At 34.3% G+C, this 22238-nt stretch overlaps 1 protein-coding gene across 1 annotated transcript in view; it reads right to left on the bottom strand.

The window, feature by feature from the left end:
- Nucleotides 1-173: 173 nt before the first annotated feature.
- Nucleotides 174-22238, bottom strand: part of LOC119840224 (potassium voltage-gated channel protein Shaw-like) — a 127835-nt gene continuing 105770 nt past the window's right edge. Inside the window, exons 8-10 of the mRNA XM_038366738.1 lie at nucleotides 2393-2540; nucleotides 1103-1204; nucleotides 174-794 (exon numbers count right to left, since the gene is read on the bottom strand). Of these exons, the coding sequence (XP_038222666.1) occupies nucleotides 343-794; nucleotides 1103-1204; nucleotides 2393-2540 (702 nt within the window). The 3' untranslated portion in view covers nucleotides 174-342. The remainder of the gene's footprint in view (nucleotides 795-1102; nucleotides 1205-2392; nucleotides 2541-22238) is intronic.

The raw sequence follows: 22238 nt of genomic DNA, 5'->3' as shown, positions 1-22238 counted from the left end.
AATTAGAACAATTCAATTAGGTTTTTAATTGGAATATACTTACATCTAATTGTAAATTATAGAGGTATATCTTATTCAAGTGTATCACTGTACCGTCTTTCATTTACAAAATTTACAAAAAAACATTAAATATACACGTCCTATTCTACTCTACTTTGGTCAAGACATAGTGCGTCTACATCTCTCGTTAGGTCGTATTTATGTTTCTACATTTTCAATCTTTACAATAACTACTTAACATTCATTTGTGTTTTCTTCTTTACATTTGCCAGTATCATTAACTTTAACTACTCTATCTATAAGATTGGTATCCGTAACAACGTTAACATTACGATAAACAAATTAACCAGAATTATTATTCGGACTATCATCATTTGTGATAGTAATGGAATCTTTAGTATCTACAACATTAGAATTTATTTCATAATGCGTATTATTACATTCATTATCATTATCATTCTCTGCTAGATTTCTATCTAAATCACAACACGTTTTGTTATCTACATCTATTGAATTTTCTGAATCGCTTTTCTCAATAATTATATCAACACTCGGTTTGTATTCATCTTTTCGTTTGTCGGGTAAGTCCGGTGGCCTTACGGTCGATAATGTGCTGGATAGAAAAGATGATTGCAGGTTGTAGCCTGGTAATAATTTCGGTTGTAAAGGTAACATCAGATCTAAGGAACCGGTGGTTGCAGGCCGTGGTTGCAGGGGTGGGGCTGTCATCAAAGGTGGTTGCAGAGAGGCCAACGATATAGCGGCACACTGCGTATTCACTATTGGACTCTCGACTGTGAACAAGAAATTGTTTGAGACAATATTTCAAGTCATACTATTTCAAATTGTGATTGGAATTTAGAGGAAACATTACGTTATTGATGATTGTTCAATAGAAGTGCTTTGAATTACAAATTTACTTTAACTGAATAATAAAACGCACCAATGTTGCTTTGATATAATAATTACAAGCTGTCTACATTGGAATGAAACAGGCATAAAGACTAAGATAGGTGGCTTCAAAGGAGATTTGGTTTGTGTTTCTAAATGGAAATGGAGCATGCATTTCATTATGATTTCAGAGATAAACTATTGTGTTTACCAATTGGAGCCCTGGCTTGTAGAGGTTGGGCTGTGTGGGGTGGTCGAAGTAAATTCGATGGTCCTTGCAGAGCCAGGCTTATCATGTTCATGCCATTTACACCTGGAAATGAATGCGCAACATGTAGCATGCAAAAGGAGACAGATGAGAGTAAAGTAATTGAAGAGAAATTGTGAGTTGGAGAATATGGTATTCTTATTTCAAAGACAAGAATTAAGATTTGATTGAAAGTGGATAAAATGAATTTACGCTTCAATTTTTAACACAACCATTTATGTTAATCTTATAAAAGCGCTTCTAAAGGAATACTTGAATAAAAACAGGTTTCGTGTATTGTGATTCGTCAATGTACGATGAAATAACAATCTAAAGAAAATTATATACGAGCAACCTCGTACCTTAACTACCATTGAAAGCTTATTTAAACTTTCATCAAATACTCGCTTGATAATTTTCTAGTACTAGAATTTATAACTAGAAAAACTCGACTCCTTATAACGACTCTACAAAGCTCATGTACATATAGTATTAAGATTATCATTGTCATCATCATCATCATCGAAATCTAAAACATTTATTTTTAAAAAATAGATTTAAAAATATGCTAAGAACTGTGACTTTATTTTGTTTGACTTTGTTTGACCGCGATGGACTCTAAATACTCAAACGATTCCAATAATCTGCACATCATGTGTAGTATGATTCAACTTAAAAGATAGGATATTATTTTAATTGAATCAAATAACTTCCCGGGCGGAGTCGGGGCGTGCAGCTAGTCGGTTTGTAAAATGTATAGCTACAAGCTTCTTCGAAGTATGAATAAGAATAAATCAAAGATTGCCTAAATTAGATACAAAAGATATCGAATAAAAGTTTTGTTATTCTGGGCACGTTTTAAGTTGACTTCTATAAATAATTTTAATTATACGTAACATACCTACACAATCACAATAATTCACAGATAATAATGTGTTAATTATGCTTAATGGCTGTATAGGTAATGTTAAAATTCAATGAGACCGGTCAAACTTTTAAAAGGATAAGTGGGACAAAGAAATTATATTATAAGACATACAGATAGTAGGGGTAAAAGCTAGTGCATCCATCATTCATGTAGCTTACTATAATATTCTTAGTTCCTTTATGACAAATAAATTTCAAATTGCTAGGTATATGCGGTAATTACAAGACCCCTATCTGGAATGTGAATCACAAAGGCGAATATGATGGTTATTCAATTATTAGTTTCCGCGCCATCTGTTAATGACATGTGACAATTTTAACACGTACCGAACTTGTTGGCGCCCTGTAAATCCTTCAGTACAACAGGGTGTTTCACTGCATTCACGCGGCGGTTGGAGGCGGTAGCTTCGCGTTTTCGCCTCGGTTGTTCTACTGGCAGCACGCGGCGCCTCTTCTTTGGAAGTTTTGAGCGTGCCTGTTAACAGATGGCGCTGTTATCAAAACTTAAATGTCAGAAGCTAATTCGTAGACTGTATAATAAGTTGTCTATAGTAACTCTAAAACACTTAAAACACAAGAATTAACTAAATAATATTAAATATGCAAAAAGACGACATCTTCTTTCTACATATCCCTCAAAATTAAATGTTGTCAATATATACCTAATAGAAATTATAAGAATCATTCAAAAGATTTGAGAATAGATTGTTCTATATATTATTCTACTAGCTTTTGGCCGCGGCTTCGCACCCATTCAGAGCAGTTTAATAGATGTTATTATACATATAAACCTTCCTCTTGTATCACTCTATCTATTTAAAAAACCCCATTAAAATCTGTAAAGTGATTTTAAAGATTAAAGCATACGAAGCGACATAGGAACAGAGGAAACGATTTTGTTATATATAGGTAGTATGTAGTGATTAAAAGGAATTGTAATTCTCTTTTTGTTTCTCTGCTCAGTCACCCAACAGTAGCCCAAAGGATTTAGCTGTTATTAGACACACATAGTTCGTATTCTTATCACGTAGGACCCTTACACCTTTGCAAGCCGGGGATACCGGGTCTGACGTCTAATTTGATTATTTTTAAAACTGGAATCCTGACTCCCTTAATGATATACTAGCTTTCGCCCGTGGCTGAAGACAGCAACTAGTTTATATCTACATATGCACTGTTTCACACTAGTATTGTAAATTTGAAAGGTATGTTTGTTTGGAAGTTTGTCCGTCAATCACGCTGAAACTACTGAACGGATTTTGATTAAATTTACTATACAGACATGAGATAGGATACTTTTAATGCCGATTCATTGACCCCTTGTGATCAAACAGAAATCATTATATCCGAGTGGAGTCGGGACGAGCGTATTGTATATAATAATTATCATTAATGCGTCTAGCATATTATCATCATAATATAAAGTATCCCGTTAATCGTAAAGATAATATAAATCAACCCTTACTTTACTTATAAATTTCATATTAAAGTTTTTGTTTGTTCCATTATAAAATAATATACTTAGATCATCAATCCTTACCCGAAAATTATGGTTAAATTCAAATGACACACGACTACTTAATTATTATTAATATTGTACCCTGATCATTTATTTGAAGAATTAGTATTTATTTAGTAGTAAAAATCTATATTTTTGAAGAACTTTTTAACGGATTTTAAACGCGATTTATTCATTATATTATTAACCCGACGTTTCGAACACTTTACAGCGAGCGTGGTCACGGGGAGACTGAGATGTTATATGTCTTGAAGGTCATACAAAAAAGTTTTTAATTTGTAAATGTATAATACTCGCGTAAAATCAAACACAAGAAAATACTATTTTTGAAGAAGTTATGAAACCGGATAATTTTATTATCAAGAATAGAACATTCAATAAATTACCCAATTCTCGGCAAAAGAACAGAAAGTATGAGGTCAGAAAATATTATTTCGCATATAATTTTTGTTTACAAGGGTTTCCATCAAAAAGGTATTTAACCCAATTCCACAATGTATTAGCGGTTGTTAATTAACCGGCACAGCTTTCAAATGAATTAATTCGTTTAAATAGAATTATTTAATTTATATATAAAAACTCCTGTACATTGAAAGATATAGAATAGTAATTGTAGATTTAATTACTACAATATTTATTTAGCCATTCAGTTATGATAAGAAAACAATATTTATACATGCAAGCTTTAGAATATTAATTGTGTAATTTATAATAATACTAGCTGCGTCCCGCGGTTTCACCCGCGTAGGCCTATCTCGTAAAAGTTGCCTATGTGTTATTCCAGTTGTCCAGCTATCTACGTGCCAAATTTCATTGCAATCGGTTCAGCAGTTTTGTGCGTGAAAGAGTAACAAACATAAGGCTAAGTCATCCTTACAAACTCTTACATTTATAATATTAGTATAATAGGATAGGATTAATTATACTATTGAAGTTATGAGGTAATAAAGAAATATACAGATGTATTGAGAACTCCTTTTTTGAAGCCAGTCAGTGACGAATAGCAAAATAATTGATATATTGTCTTAGTTTGGAGGTAAATGAAATAACAAACTCGTAAGAAACATAAATTTAGAAGTAATACACATTTACATTGGGTTTAGAGATTACAAAGAAACTAACCAATTTTAATTTTACTTTAAGCTGGAATCGAGTTGTCAAATTAATATATCCAATTTTATGAAAAACAAGATTATTCTAGATTGAATTGGGTAATGCCCTATTCGAAAATGATTAACGCGGTCTGTGCAAAAGCTTAAGAAAATTTATAATGAAAGCCTCATTCTAAAATTTAGATGAAATATCTGAACCTTGAGAGATATACGACACCCTAGGTAATTTCGCAATTCAGACCAGAAAATCTTACAGTCGGCGGACGTATGTGGGAGTCGAAAACGCTTCGGCACGAATTGGCCTACCGGTAAGTACCACACAGAAGATCGGCGTGAAACAGTAGCATGCTACTGCGTTTCGTACGGTGAGTGGGGGAGCCGGAAGCCCGTTTCCTTTTCCTCACACTTTCCGGTTCATTTCTTATTATCCAGTCGTTAATCCGTTCCTTATCCCTTCCCCTTGAACGCGGGTAGCGCATTCGCAGAGGCACTACCTCTGCGAATGTTCATGGGCGGTGGTGATCGCTTACCATTAGGCGAACCACCCGCTCAGTTGCCCGCTTATTATTTATATTTAAAAATATTATGTACCAAAGTTGATTGTATCATTTCATCATATACTTTACAAAGAAGAATAGATAATACAAATTCTGTTTGGAAATAGTTAATTGAAACTCGCAATTAAAAGAAATATCTACGTAAACGCTCACAACAGTTTGTGAATATAAAAATTCCAAAACATCTACCGAATCAGAATGTACTTCATTGACAAGTCAAAAATCTCCATTTACTTATGATTTTATACTTGATTAGTATGAAAGTAATATTAGAAATAGAAGCTGTTCAGAAATCCCAAAACCCTTTGACATTAACAATATTAAAAAAAATTGAATCACAATTATTCGTTTCACATTTTATCCAATCTTTATGTAACGTAACATTATTTCAAGATCAAAAACCAGTACAATAAGACCTGGATCAAGCCCAATGTGAAATTTTCACCGGATATTTCGAGTACAATCCAAGGCTACATTTCGAAGGCACTCAAATTTTCCCAGTCCCTCTTAAGCTGGTACTAGAACTGCGCAAAAATAAAACATTGAAAAGAGGTGTAAAGTCTCGTATCTACTAGTATAGATATCTAGTAGAAACTCTTCAGAGTTTGCTATTTATTTATTTATTTATAATGCTTTATTGCACAAACTTATACAAAAACAGCAAGAATAAAAAGAAAAAAAAAGACATCGTTTGTGCAAGACGCGGCCTTATTGCTTAACAGCAATCTCTGCCAGGCAACCTGGTTGGAAAGGAAATGTACGAAGTTGAATGCTATGCTTAGATCATTAAAACTACACAACGGATTTTGACAGTTTTCTTATTATTGACAGAGTGATTCAGTGCAAAAGGTATATTGTATAATAACATATTTTAGATTACTCCGAATTTAACGCGTAAGAAGCTGCGGGCAAAAGCCTGTTTTATACATAAAGAAATGAATACATTACGACGCTTTTTTTGTCATATAACCATAGACTATGAAGTCACTACGTAAGTATAAGGTCTCCCCCGATCAGGCCGCAGCAGTAGCCCATTTCAAAGTTCAGTATTTACGAATATATTTGAGAATGAACATTCCGCAGCGCTCTCACAAGTGCTTGAAGTGAAGCTGTTTCAAGTAATTGCTAAGCTTGAAATGTATAATTCAATTAGCTTTTATAAGGTGACAAAGCATTTATGTTCACTGTGAGAACGGTACACGCGATCAATATACATACGGATGTTTGAGAATTAATTAAATTACATAATAATATATTTTTGTATCAATAATATCATTTATTGCTTCAGTGATTGAATTTGTTTAATTTAAGTGTTCATAAAACTGTATATTTAAATAAATATAGCCAAAGAAAAGTTAAAGTATGATTTTATGTGGTAAATACCTTATCAAAATTCTAATAAAACGATAATCTAGCTTATATAAATAAAATATGTTTTTTACATAATTAACATAGCAACACAACCTTTTAATTACTGTGAAGCAATTACGTAATATCCTAAAATAAAAAATCATACATCGTACCGTCGAGTCAGAAAAATAGCATCCATTGCTAGCCTTCCATTCAACGCATAATACATTACTGTCAAGTCAGCTTGCAGACGCCGCAATGTAGTCGTAAATTAACAGGTGGCAGCAATTTGCACCGCGCTGATTAAATTGGCCTGGAGCGATTTGTGACGTCACTTGACGCGATTTATGGCTTCGATATTGAGTTTCACAGACAGACTTGAAATTTACTATTTAGTGTTAAATGCTACATTTAAACATAAAACATTTTAATCGCACGAAATATTAATCTCAATGACTACGTATTTGAAATTTCTAATTTAAATATATTAGTATACTAGCTGCGCCCCGCGGTTTCACCCGCGTAAGTCCGTATCCCGTAGGAATATCGGGATAAAAAATAGATGTTGGCCGATTCTCAGACCTACCCAATATGCTTACCAAATTTCAGAGGAATCGGTCAAGCCGTTTCGGAGGAGTATGGCAACGAAAACTGTGACACGAGAATTTTATATATATAGATATTCTAGGACAAGCGTGCATTTGTTTTTGCTTCCATTTCTTAAAAATATAAGGAATCATATTAGAAAAAAGATACAGTCAATATGCTTTATGACTCTTGCTATTACATCACATTTTTCATTCGCAACCGCAAAGGACTGGCTTTCTGAGTGTATATTCCTCGTAGACTACGACTACGACTACGTATGTATGGAAAATGGTACGTATGGAAGTACGTTTCATCTTAAGTGTTGGCTGACCATTCGGCGAGTTCGTGGTGCTTCTCAATTTATCAATTAAAAATAAGTATTTACATATAAACTCTCCTGTGTAACATCACGTGGTACTTTTTAACCTTCGTCAAAAACGAAATGGATTTTTTGTGTATATTAGACTATAGTTTCGGCAATTCTGAACCGATCTAAGATATTTTTATCTAGTTTGAAAGAGTATACTTTGAAGGTGGTCCTACTATTTCATCAAGATAGAATTTGATGGAAACTCAGGTAAATCGAGGAAAAAACAAACTAATTGACATAATCAAATAGATTTTTCAGTTTATCTGCAAATTATTCACATCACCACAATTTATAACGGTCCATGACATGTGACATCTGCCTGCCCGCACTTGGTCAGCGGGCCTGAGCTCTCATAGGAGACTGGGCTAATGGGCTGGTAATGATGATTTAATTACGTATAATGACGAATCGAAAACGCTTCTGATGAAAGGTTAATTGAATAAATAAATGCTTGAGTTTTAGCTTATATTTATCACTTGACTCATCATCATTAGCCCATATAATATGTTCCCACTGCTAGGACACAGGCCTCCTATGAGGGATCAGGCCATAATCCACCACGCTGGCCAAGTGCGGGTTGGCAGATGTCACATGTCGTCGAACTTTTTGATTCTCGGAAATGCCGGTTTCATCACGATGTTTCCCTGCACCGTGAGCAGTGGTGATGTTATCTACATGTGCAGATAAATTGAAAAATCAATTTATTTCCTGCCCGCTCACCCGGTCACGAACCCCGACTTATCGATTTTTGAAGTCCGAGGTTCTCACCACTGAGCCACCACTGCACTTATCACTTGACTATGAGCCTACAAAAATAAAGTCTTTGATCTGAACCAATACCATTGTCAGTTATTATAAACAAATTTTCCAGGACATTGTCACGGCGTACCCATTCCCGCTCCGGGTGCAATAAAACAGAACTTGACGTGAAGTCGCGAGAGCACTTCAAAATGAATATATTACGTTGTTGCTACACAAGTTATAAGCGGTAGCGATTTTCTTGTCTACAGTTTATAACGCAAATAACATTGTCATATAGGTTTATTTTATGTATCAATTACATGAATAGCTTTTACGAACCAAATCTGTTTTTTTTAAACAGAAATAGTAAGCAATTTTGTAAGTCAGAGTGAGAGACTGAATACAGAATCTGTGTCTATTTTTGCACATTTTCACAGAATCCTATTTAAAAGAAAATTTTATAATAAATTTGTATACGAAAAGCCTGCAAACTTATGTATGCCTCTAGTATTATTTAAATATTATCTAAAATCATCCGTCAATGATGGCTTACTATAATTATTTCTTACTTTCCAATTGATTTATGATAAAGAAATCCGACAAAACAACCCTCGCTCTCGAATTGCGCAGTAGAAGTTATTCACACAACATTTAATTGAATTTAGTCCTGGCTCAGTTGAGTCGGTTCAGTTCTAATATATTACACGAATAGTGAAACCAGCGATACTATATGGTATCGAATGTAAACACCTTTTGCGGATTTAAAATACGATTCGTTTATATTTACACACGTATCTTTTACGGACCTGTACAAATCGATTTTAATTAAAATTTAATATAAATATGTTTTATAAGGGACACATTTTAGGGTTCCGTATGTAAAGGGTAAAATGAGACCTGTTTACCATTTTACTGTTTCGCTGTTCGTCTGTTTGTCAATCAGTTCATGTGCACCAGACTATCTCATGAACCGCGATAGTGAGATAGTTGAAATTTTGAGATATGATGTGATGATGCCACTATAACCCATAATAACCATAACCCATAATAAAAACATAAGTTAAAATGTTGAACATAGGATGGCTCGGTCATAAAAGGGATGAGTCACAATTTTTTTGCAATTGTTATTTAGTTTCTTTGTACGGAACCCTTTCACGACCCCGGCTCGCACATGGCCGATGTTTTTTTCTATGTTTCAATTAATGAATATATCAAAATTGTATATTTGATAATTTTAATATATTCATTCATCCAGAATTGATGATTAAATCAAAACTCAAAACCTACATAAACATGTTTTATGTTACGACACATTTTTCTTATTTTACATTATATAGCCAGGCATTTTGTCTTGTAATTAGAGACGCAGTCTATGAAAAGATATCCTAGTCTAGGTAGGCCCTATTCCCTCTTGTCTTGCCATTAACTTAATTTTATTTTGCATTTTAAATATAAAATCATAGAAAAAATTTAATCCGTTTCCAAAGATTAGCAACATTGAATACACTCAAAACTTTCCGAAGACAATTCGAAAACAATAAAGAAGCACTTACACGCTAAGTGTATTGCATTTCCTTTAAATATTGTTTATGGTCCATAACTCAGGGTTTTAACACCACCTCAAGCTTATGAAGTTTTATGAGATCCATTTTACAAACTTTTATAAGAACGCGTTTAGCGCGTAATGTGGAGAGATTGGTCTTAAATAGAACGCTATGTATATTAAACATTTCACCTACGATGGTGCTGGAGGTAACGATAGGTCACGCTTTAGCCATCTTGTGTTACATAGCTATATAGGAAACCGGTCTAATAAATTAATTACTTGCATTTAACGAATGGTTATAAACTGGTAAGCAATCGCCACCGACCATCAACATTTGCAGAGTGCCGCTGCAAATGCCTTGCCTACTTTTAAGGGGGAAAGGATAAGGAAAGGGAGGACCACGGGAATGTAGAAAAGGCTGGGAAGAGCGAGGAAAAGGGTACGGGCCTTCAGCTTCCCCACTTATCGATTGAAGCATAGTAGCATGATACTATTTCCCGCCTCTATGAGGGTATGGTACCTTCCCCGGTACGAACCGAAGCCTGCTTGACTCTTGAACTCAAAAATATTCACGTTATCTTATGATACCTTGTTAGAAAGGGTACTGACCTAATTATGCCTGTATTAATCGATTGTTTTTTTGTATAGTTTTTGAATTAATTTAAGAGGTCAATAAAAATGTTTTATATTTCATAATCTTATCAATATATCCGGTTATATAAGACCTGTATTGTTATTAGAAGTATTATGGAATTATAAAACGTTATATAAAACGTCAAAAGCGTTATGTGGTCTAATGAATACTGATATTACGAATCTACGGACTTTATGTTTTATTGCTTGAGCTAATCTCAGGACCTACGTTGGTCCAACCGAAAAATATTTTATGTTATGTTCAATTATACTATACTAGCGGTCTGCCCCTGTTTCGCACGTGTTACAAATATATTATTCACGTCACAAAATTATCCAACTGTGCAGGAATTTTTGCAATCGATCTTGTAGTTATGATTAACGCGTTCAAACAAACACTTGAGCTTTATATTCTTAGTATATAGATACTAATTTGGACTAGTAGAGATATTTTAAACCTACTTACCACATGAATTACGAATCAAGTAATTAATTTGATTTGAAATGGAAAGACCGCTGTCAAGTGAGCCGCCGATAGTTGGCCGCAAATAAACTGTTAGGTTTATTCGTTTGAGGTTATCCCCTGAGTACCGGGATAAGGACAACTGAGTTATTGCTATTAGTTTTCTGGCTTTCGGCAAAATCTAATAATAAAAATAAGGGAAAATCTGACTATGAAACAATAAACTACGATTTTCCTTGAAATTAAAAATGAAATTATTTCTAGACTCGAAGTGAAACATTTGCGTCACATGAAACGCACAATTCCAGTCAGTTTGTTTTCACTTCCCAAAGCAGGGACACAGGCCTGGCTACAATCCTCCACGCTGGCCAAGTTCGGGTTAGCAGATGCCACATAATAACTAATTTGGCTGTATGAAATGTAATATATACATCACCATCATCAGTCCATATATGTTCCCACTCCTGCACACTCCTGTACACAGGCCTTCTATGAGGGTAATATATCACTATAAATAAACTTGTAGCTATTTCACATCAGAGCAATACTACAGCTGAAATATATGTAGCTAAACCATTTTTTAATAAATCATACAGCACTGATAAATCACATATTAACGCAACCGGAAATGTATCAAATAATTTATATTTTTGCCTCTATCGAATATCAAATATTCCGATATTTCGTTATTTGTTGCGACTTATACGATTAATTTTATATTTCGCGTTTAAAATATGTACAAACACGGGTAAGGTAATTCAAAATTATTGTTATTCTATTACTATTTCGTAATAAGCATGTAAAAATTGTAAAAGATAGCGTATTTAAAAATTGAGGAAAGAAAAAGATTGGATGTTTTATAAGCATGTTAACAGTTCTATTTGCAAAAATTGGCCAACACAAATCAGAATACTGTGAAGCTTGTTAGTTGCTGATAAATTGTATCAATAACAGTAAATTTTACATTTACTCTTATATTATCTCATTTCGTTGGTAACATTTTAACCGACCACAACACAATTCGTCATAGCGCGGCTTCAGCTGAGCGCTTCTAGCGCGCTCCGACCGCGTTCTATCTTACAAAGCCATTACAGCTAAATTAATGAATCTTTCTGCCGCAAATTGTCACGTAACCTGTCACTCAGCGTGACCAAGCTCAATTTTAAGTGTTCGAATTCTACGAGAAAAGGGGTTGAAAGCATTTGCTCTCGACTCTCGAAAACAAACTAAAATGCTCGTCACTCAATAGACATTATTCGATAGTCATCATCGCTATATAAAGTTGTAACGACACAATTTCTGAATCGCGCTATAAAAAGTTTGTCCTTCTTCATTATATTGCTGATATATTCGTGATCGTGTTTCTTAGTACGGTGTCATTGTAAATTGTAGGACACAAGCTCTTGGAAAACAGTTTATACTATATATATATATATATATTATTAAAATGATTACATTCAAATAAATTATTCCTGATCTATTACATTATTCCGTATCTAGTCAGTTCTGAGATGAGAAGTATCTGTATATAGGTAGGTAGACTTTAGTACGGCCGTCAGTAATAATCTTCTTCGTTTTTCCCGTAGTCCTTGTTCGAGATCGGCTTTCCTCGTCCACATGCGTCAGGATGGTCTTCGGTAGTCTGAGTGCTCAGAGCTCCGAGTCGTTCGTTATCACACTAATATTATAAATGTGAAAGTTTGTTTGGATGTTTATCCGTCAATAACACCGAAACAACGAAAGAGTTTTTGTTGAAATTAGATATACAGACAGGGCTGAGCTGTATTGGCTGATAGGATACTTTTTATCCCGATTAAGCGCTCCCTTGGGATAAAACAGGAATAGACAGTTAGTAAATTATTTGTAAATGTACTAATTCCACTCAGGCAAAGCCGTGGACAGAAACTAATTACTATTTGTGACATAATTACTCCAACTACAGTATATTGTAATGTAAAATTGAAACTTCAAACAAAGCAGAAGGTTACATTTTACACAAACACTAACGTAATTTAAAACTTACTCTGTTCCCAATTTAGTAGCAAATTTGAAATAATGTTCAGTCTTAGAGGCTTTATATTGGTACTAATATAATTTCAACTTTATTTCAAACTTTTGCTCTTGTAACGAGTTAATTAGTAATTACAAACTTAACTCGAATTTTACTATTTTTTATTCTTTTGCTGTTATATATTTTCAGTAACTGACGATATCTTACCACGCTAACCCGGGTTTACGTTATGATTGCTTTGATATATTTAAGACAAATCATTTAAACGCATAATTTGAAATTTTAGAATTTTGTAGGGTCTAGAAATAGCTTTTATGTAAATAGATTGCTTCATACTTTATAATCCTACTAATATTATAAATGCGAAAGTTTGTAAGGATGTGTGTGTTTGTTGCTCTTTCTCGCAAAAACTACTGAACCTGCAAACTACTAAAAGTTGCAAAGAAATTTGGTACGCAGACAGCTGGATTATTATTATGTGTATCTCTCGATAATACTCGGGTACCTCCAGGAGGAAGGCACCCGGTGTTTTGGAGGGCTTATGTGGGGACAGGTCCAACACGCAGAGACTTTATAGAATTTAATGTGTTTAAGGACACATTTATTATTATTTTATCAAGAAAATATAATTATTAAACATGATAAGAGTTTCGAACCCACGTCTTAGTTGATTTACAAAACGAAATTGATTAATTGATTGACAATCTTTGATTATTTGATTTTTCTCTGCCTTTCATAATCATATCAAAAGTTTCATTCACGTTTCAATAACAATGCCTTTGTATTAGACTCTAGACAAGCCTAGCATTTCTTTAGCCATTTATATACTTTGAATGCTTAGTAACGTGATATGTGTTAAGAAAAATAGCGTCATCTATAGCTACTAATAATATGAAGAAGTAAATTTTATAACTTCCTTTTTTTTTATGTCATAGTCGGCAATGGAGCTGGTGGGTCGCCTGATGGTAAGCGCTACCACCGCCCATGAACATTTGGAGAGGCGTAAGGTCAATTGCAGACCTTTCGCCTCTACAAATGGATTGCCGACTTTAATTGGTAAGGGATTAGGAAAGGATTGATGAGAGGAATAAAGGAAAGGACTGGGAAGGGTGAGGAAAAGGATATGGGCCTCCGGCTCCCCCACTCACCGTACGAAACACAATAGCAAGCTATTATTTCACGCCGGTTTTCTGTGGGGATGTGGTACTTCCCCGGTGCGAGCTGGCCCAATTCGTGCCGAAGCGTGCTCGACTCCCACAATAAACTATCTATGATTTTAGGGAGTAATATCTGGGTCAACTGAACTTTTTCAAAATTCCTTTGCAGAAAACCATAATAGTCAATGTCTTAACAAGACACTTTTTAATGCTATACTTTTTAGCCTGAGTTAAACCAAGTGAAGCCGAGACAAACCGCTAGTATTTAATAATTCCCGCCATGTATGAAATATGCATATGAATATAAATGGAATTGCTTAGATTAGATTTGACATGTGAAATCTAATATATAAAATTCTCGTGTCACAGTTTTCGTTGCCATACTCCTCCGAAACGGCTTGACCGATTCCTCTGAAATTTGGTAAGCATATTGGGTAGGTCTGAGAATCGGCCAACATCTATTTTTTATCCCGATATTCCTACGGGATACGAACTTACGCGGGTGAAACCGCGGGGCGCAGCTAGTTTTATATAAATGGGTGCCTTGCAGAACAGAGCTCCGTCGACTTGTGACATATGAAATGAACAATGCCCGTTTTATTACTTGGGTCATAAATTATATGGAAGTTTGCGTCAACAAACATCGAACCTTAGGTTCAATAAATAGGCTGGACAAGGATTCTCCCTCTCTCTATTTCCAGAAATGTTTATTATTTATTGTACAAATATGAAAAGCAAAGGAGAAAATTGACTTTGTTTTGACTGGCGACTAATGCCGCAATCTATGTCATAATACGTTTCTTTATCTAATATGTGAATGTGGGAGTCGAGCGAGCACTGGTCAAGGAAGATTGCCTCATACTGCTCTAATCCCGTCGGTCATAGCATGGCTATATGTCATATCACAATAATGATGCCAATGGACTATCCTATGGTTCTTAAGCGACAACATACCATTGATTCTATATTATAATGTTGTGTTATCCTGTAATTGTCTGTCACATTTGTTTTTATTTGTTACTTCTGTGTATCTTAGGTATAAGTTATAATGTAACAGGTGTTGGATGACCTTATTAATTAAAATAAAATATTACAATTCGTATTGATTTTCCTTACAGAATATTGTACAGTATTACGATTGACGACATTTGGAAAATTGCTTGCATTAAGTCCATAAGCCATTATTCAGATTTCCTTTACATCCTATTAAATTCTCTTTGAAATTTAACTGCGACTAGGTTTCAGAGCTCTCGGTTTTTATGTGAGCGTATTTCGATAGTGAAGCGCTTTATCAGATTAGCATGCTGAATGAGATTGTTTGATATATATTAGTATTCAACGTTTAAAAGCTTTATTTAATTATAAAATATCCTAGGAAAGTGTGTTGCTCATGTGTTAATTTAAAAAGATTTTTATTGCTACAAAACCTAATTAATAAAACTTCTTCTCATCATACATCGGGGCTGTACCGACAGGTTTTCGCGGTTTTCGGTTTCATCATAGTGGGTAAAGGAGTTGGTGGGTCGCCTGATGATAAGCGTTACTACCATCCATAAACATTTGCAGAGGTCCTCCTTTGTAAATGAATTGAAGACTTTATAGAGGATATAGGCCTCTGGCTCCCCTTCATAGAGGGTATAGGCCTCTGGCTACCCTTCTCACAGAACAGAACATAGTAGAATTCACATTTTTCTATTTCATCTTCCAGAAATGTTATTTATCTAAAGCATAGCTAGACACATTGCATTGTACATTACGCTTGAATGCTTTCGCTATTCCATCATTCTTATAGTCCAACGACTTAAAATTTGAGTTTAACTATTTCCACATCTATAAATATGCGGACAAAAAGACCAAGTTCTTTCATGTCACAAGTCTTTGTCTATTGAACTGACAATTGAATTCAATCCCTAATTATTTTTACAAATGCGAAAGTTATTCTGCCTGTCTGTCTTATCTTTACGCCTAAACCACTGAACCAATTCGAATGAAATTTGTTACAGCGATAGTTTGAAACCCGAAAAAGGACATAGCACAGTTTATATCCCGCAAATGTTACAAGAACGGTTAGTATGGGGGGAATAACAGACGATTTTCACCCTTTCGACGCGGACGGAGTGCGAGTTTCACAAAAATCAGTATTATACATTTAATAAACGCATGGTACAGTTTTAATATAATATTTTACAGATTGTGAATATAGATTATAGAATTACTGGAGCTTATAAGCATCAGAAATCAAACCTTCAACCGAAAGTAAGGAAACAATCTCACTTCCACTACCAAGAACGAATAATCAATACAAAATACAATTGAATTTTAAAATCACAAACAATATTTACAAAAGATTTATTCCATTCTACATTTGTGCAGCTGCAGGTTTAAGTTTTTGACCCATAAATTATACAACTTAAGTTGTAGACAGCGTTTTCTTATTTTCCAAGAGAAATAACGAAATGTTTAATGTTCTTTGTAGGTTATAACAATACGGAGCTTGGCTATAAAATTAAAACAAGTACTTAATATTATACCTTTAAACGAGCAATTCTTGTATATATATATATATATATATACATATAATTGGAATCTCGGAATCGGCGGTAGAGGCGTAAGGTCTGCAAAGGACCTTATGCCTCTACAAATGTTCATGGGCGGTGGTAGCGTTTACCATCAGGCGTCCCACCAGCTCCATTGCCGACTGTAACATAAAAAAAAAGAAAAGATTTCGATACATTCTATCCTAGACAGAGTTGTGGATAAAAGTTTTTACAACCAAAATTTCCGAGATGCTACAACCAACACTTAATGAGACTAAATTCATTCATACAACATTCAAATTTCCAAATATTTCACAAGGAATTCATCTAGAAGTATTGAAATATTATAGAATAATTCACCCATTAACATTGCTTGAAACTCATAGCCGTAAGGTATGAAAACCTGAGTAAATATGAATCATTCCATTATACGAGACGGCACTCATAATTTTTCATGAAAATCCCCAGCGAAAATTTCAAAACGATGTGTAAACAGAACTTGAGTTATGAGAGATCTCTTAGCGCCAAGTGGCGTTGTCTTTTTCTCGTATCTCAGCTGTTTTTCCGTTATATACTTTATCAAGTCATCATATAGCTTTCCGCCCGTGGTTTTGCCCGTGTTGTCAAAGGTTCCCGTGCAGTATTAGATGTTTCGCCGTAGTAAATGGTAGCCTATTTCACTCTTTAGCCAGACGCAAAAATCATATCGCAAATTTATTCATTGCGACGTGAAAGAAAGACAAATAAACAAATATAATTGCATCTATATGTAACTAGCTTTCTGCCAGCGGCTTCGCCCGTGTAATGAAAGGAAAATATAGACAGACCCGGAACTTTCAGGACATAGCTCCAGCTCCCGTGGAATTACAAGAAGTACAGATTTAAAACTATCTCTTTATCAAATTTCAACAAAATCGTTTCAGCGTTTATAAAGGTATAAATTGTGTTACCAACACGAGTTTATTTTATGCAACTTATAATTTTATCATTAGTAAGGATTAAATGTATAGACTAAAGATATTGCAAAAGTTACTCATAAAATGGCAAACAAGTCGGTAATACTATAATATATTGTTAATAATAATGATTCTTCCCAATTATATACTGCATTTTTCAACACAAAATACATATCATCCTACATATTATGTAAATCTTAATTCTTTATCTGAGGTTTCACATGACCAAACGCGATATAACGCAATTTCCAATCAAGACTAATTGTAATGGCGCATCGATTAATTAGACTACAATCCGATCGCATAACAATGTTAATGCCTCAAATTAACATTTCCTGCATTAAAGTTCCAATATACAAGGTTTCAATGCATTTAAAACTTAATAGTCTTTTATCTCTTAAATGTTATTCAAAACCTTTGAATTTTTAGTTTAAATGAACATCATTAATTACTACAATAAAAGGTTTAGTTTTAATGATAAAAGTAATTTGGGTTATGGAATTTGTAACGTGGATTCGTATTTAATTGGATAAGAATTTATGCTGACACATCTATCTATCATACTCATATAAAGAGGAAAAGTTTTTTTGTTTGTTTGTACCCTAAAGGCTCCGAAACTACTGGTCCGATTTTGAAATATCTTGCACCAAAAGAAAGCTAGTGAGTGCTATAGGATACTTTTTACCCTGGAAATGTATGCACGGTCGAATCCGAGGCGAAAAGCCAGTTTAAAATACCTTAAAATATTTCCTGACTAATTATTATAATATGGATAAGTTAAAAAATGTTAAGAGGTTTTGCAGTTATTTGTAAAACTTTATGACATAAAAAGCAAATATAATTCCAATTTTGAATTTACCAAATACGAGTAAATTAACAATAACCGTTACTGAAAACTTGAATATTTAAAATTGACTCAAAATTAATTATTTCATGAATCTCTATTTAAATGTCTCTATTTCTTTATAGTTCAGTCTGTTCTAATGTATGTATTTTTCTCAACACAAATATTAATTTAAGGACTATTTAAGCTTATTAGATTTTAAAAAGTGTTACTCTTTCTCTTTTACCAAGATTTATATATTTACTCATAGGGAAACAGGCGTAAACAATTCAACAAAAGTGGATTACGCATGTCACCCCGAATTAGGCGAGTTTGCTCCCAGTTCAGGAACATTTTTACATATTTTTCCCGCGGAAACCCGTCAGCAATAAATAAAGTCAGGCCACTTAACCCTTCGCAGCCAGGGCGTTAATGATCCGGGCACTTTAGAACGCCTCGGGAAATACGGTATTGTGCGAATGAAAGCGAACGGGAGGGTTAAACATTGTAGCGAAAGAAGCGTGCTTGTTGTTTCGGTAATTTGTGTGTTTTTTTGACTGTTGTTAATTGGGAAGGTTGTCTTTTTGAGTTTGTAAAGGTTAAATATGAAATAATTGGAATTAAATAAATTATCGTTGAAGTAACGGAGTTAAGTTTTATTTTTTTATGTCATCATCAGCCCATGCGTGTTCCCGCGACACAGGCCTTCTATGAGGGTTTAGGCCATAATCCAGCACGTTGGCCAAGTGCGGGTTGGCAGATGTCACATGTCGTCGAACTTTTGATTCTTGGACATGGCGGTTTCCTCACGATGTTTTCCTTCACCGTTTTCAGCAGTGGTGATGTTATCCACATGTGCAGATAAATTGGAAAATCAATTTATTTCCTGCACGCTCGCCAATTTCTGATGTAATAGCTGGTAAATGCCGATTCGCCTGACGGTAAGCGATCATCTTTGCTTGCTTGCTCGCTTGTAAGGGGTAAAGGATAAGGAAGGGATTGCCAACGAGAACAAAAGGAAAGACTGAGAAGAGTGTGGAACAGGATGTAGGCCTCCGGCTCCCCCATTCGCCGAACGAAACACAGTAGTATGTTACTATTTCACATTGATCTTCTGTGGGGGGTTTGGTACTTTCCCAGTGCGAGCTGATCCAGTTCGTGCCGAAGCGTGCTCGACTTTCACATCCTTACCCCCACACGCAATGTCAAATAAATTCAGTGATAACAATATTGTTTGGTATATTTTTGAAGTATACAATAACTGTCTTGAAGACATTCTAATGAAGTTTGTAAATAAACAAGTCAAAAGGAAATAAACTAAAATATATCAAGTTCAATCAAAAAAGGCGTAAAAACTAACCAAGCCTACTATCCTTCCTACTAATATTATAAATGCGAAAGTTTGTAAGGATGTATGTGTGTTTGTTGCTCTATCACGCAAAAACTGCTGAACCGATTGCAATGAAATTTGGTACGTAAGCAGCTGGACAACTGGAATAACATATAGGCAATTTTTTATCCCGATATTCCTGTGGGATACGGACTTACGCGGGTGAAACCGCGGGGCGCAGCTAGTATTACATAAATTCAACATTGAAAAACGCAATACAATTCTTTTCAGGAACGAACTCTGGACTGACAAAAACTCATATATCAACAACCACTACACCCGGTGTATCAAACAAAAAGACCGAAGGTTCGAGATGTTACACACGGAATTAACAAGTTTCGTAAAGTCAGAGTTTGAATCTAGCGCTTGCTGATGAAGTTTCAAATTGATTAATTATTTGTATTTGAGGAAGATCGTTGGCAGTACCGGGATACGTGATTTTATTGCAAGAGACATGCCCCTTGCCTTTCAGTTCAAATATAAAAAACTTTTCAAGATTCAATATCTTTAAAATGTTTATAAAATGTTAAGAAAAAACCAATAAAAGAACCAATTAATACCATGTAAGTGGTATATTAATACATGGTTATTACGAAATATATATAATAAATAATATAATATAATAAATTATGACCTGCGAGATTCGCAAAGAAGTAAAGATTGCAATTTGATGATTAAATTATTCTAATTTCAAAAACGAATTTTATATTTTTTTGTTACATTTGCCTCAAATGAAAGGCTGATTTGAGAAGTCTGACGAAGCCAACTTTTTTCCGACTTCTTAACGTGGGTATTATTCTGGTTTTATTTTATCCTGCTTCAAACATGAACAGTTCACGTTACCGAAAAAATACCTAATACATTTATATCTTACTAGCTGCACCCGGCAAACGCTGTTAAGCACAAAAAATTTCATCAAAATCGGTCAATCCGTTTCGGAGGAGTATGGCAACGAAAACTGTGACACGAGAATTTTATATATTAGATTTATATAGTGTACGTTTAATTCAGTCTGATCACACTTATCACACTTCACAGGCCGAACTTTTTCTAATGCGGGCAAAGCCACGGTCAGAAAACTAGTTTTAAAATTATTGACGTAACCCTAACCAAATGTTAATCACAATTTAAGATCAAGTACATTTTTACCCAGACATACTATAAGCTAGTGTAAACACGTGTAAGTACGTGCTTTTTAGACACATTTAATAGATAAACACGACATTTTATCGTTACGTACTCGTAAGCCGCATTTCAATTAACTTACATCATGTGTAATGTCTGAGAGCTCCTTGAGGTGTCTTTATAGAGTCCGATACGATTTTTTTAAATGATTATGAGACATTTATTCCCTTACTAGCTTCCCGCCTGCGGCCTCGCCCGCCTCCATATTGTTCTTACCTTTTAAAGCTTCCCTGGACTATTCAGAATGCACCAATACCATGATTATAAAAATCAGACCAGCCATTTTCGAGATTTAGCGAGGCTAACGAACAGTAATTGATTTGTTATATAAAATATATGTACATACTTAAACAGTCTGGCTAACAAACCTTCGTTTCAGTGAAAAGTACGATAAAACTTAATACTGATTTATGCTTATAATTATGTTAATTAGTGAGTAACGTTATTAAAAAGTTATAAGTTTTCTAACTTATTTACTATTATTTTTAAATAGAACATTATTATATCAAAAACTCTATCCGTGTTCCAGGAAACGGGTTAAGATCGCACTCGAAATCGATTCTAATAATTTGCACCATCAATTTAGCATATCGGTATCCGATCAGCGTCGGATACAATGTCGTATCGGACGGTGTGAAGTGCTCTTACTGAGCAAACTTTTATGATAACATCAGGCCCGCACTTAACACTTTCGTAATTCAAGCAAACTTTGGGGTCACAACCCTTATTCTAGCTGCCTTATTCCGCTAAAAGGGGTTGAAGTCTGGATGTCGGTGTATTTGGTAAGACAAAAAAAACTTTATTGTGTAGCCGTCTTTTAACAACGGTAATATTTATAAATACTATATTTCGAATAAATAATATATATTTTATTTCACTATTTATAGTTAACGCAACAAAATATTTTTATACTTGCGAATAAAACTCAAACGAAACATCTTTTTAGAATGACGTAACTGTAGGCGAACTTTAAAAATACAATAATGTAGAAATAACACACTTTAAATCAAATCGGCACAATATTATCGACATGTTAAGAAGTGTATATGTGTTTACTTCAAACACAAAGTCAAACTCAAACATTTATTTATTCAATAAGACTTCCGATAGAAGCACTTTTGAAGCGTCATATTACACAGTTGCTACATTTAGGTTCGGAAGGCAGCTTCTACAGAGAGAAGCCGGCAAGAAACTCTGTAGTTGCTCTTTGAAAATAATATCAATTTTAAATGTAA

The sequence above is a fragment of the Zerene cesonia genome, chromosome 5 (assembly GCF_012273895.1).
Source record: "Zerene cesonia ecotype Mississippi chromosome 5, Zerene_cesonia_1.1, whole genome shotgun sequence".
Classification (NCBI taxonomy): Eukaryota; Metazoa; Arthropoda; class Insecta; order Lepidoptera; family Pieridae; genus Zerene; species Zerene cesonia.
This window is presented reverse-complemented; position numbering and strand designations above follow the sequence as displayed.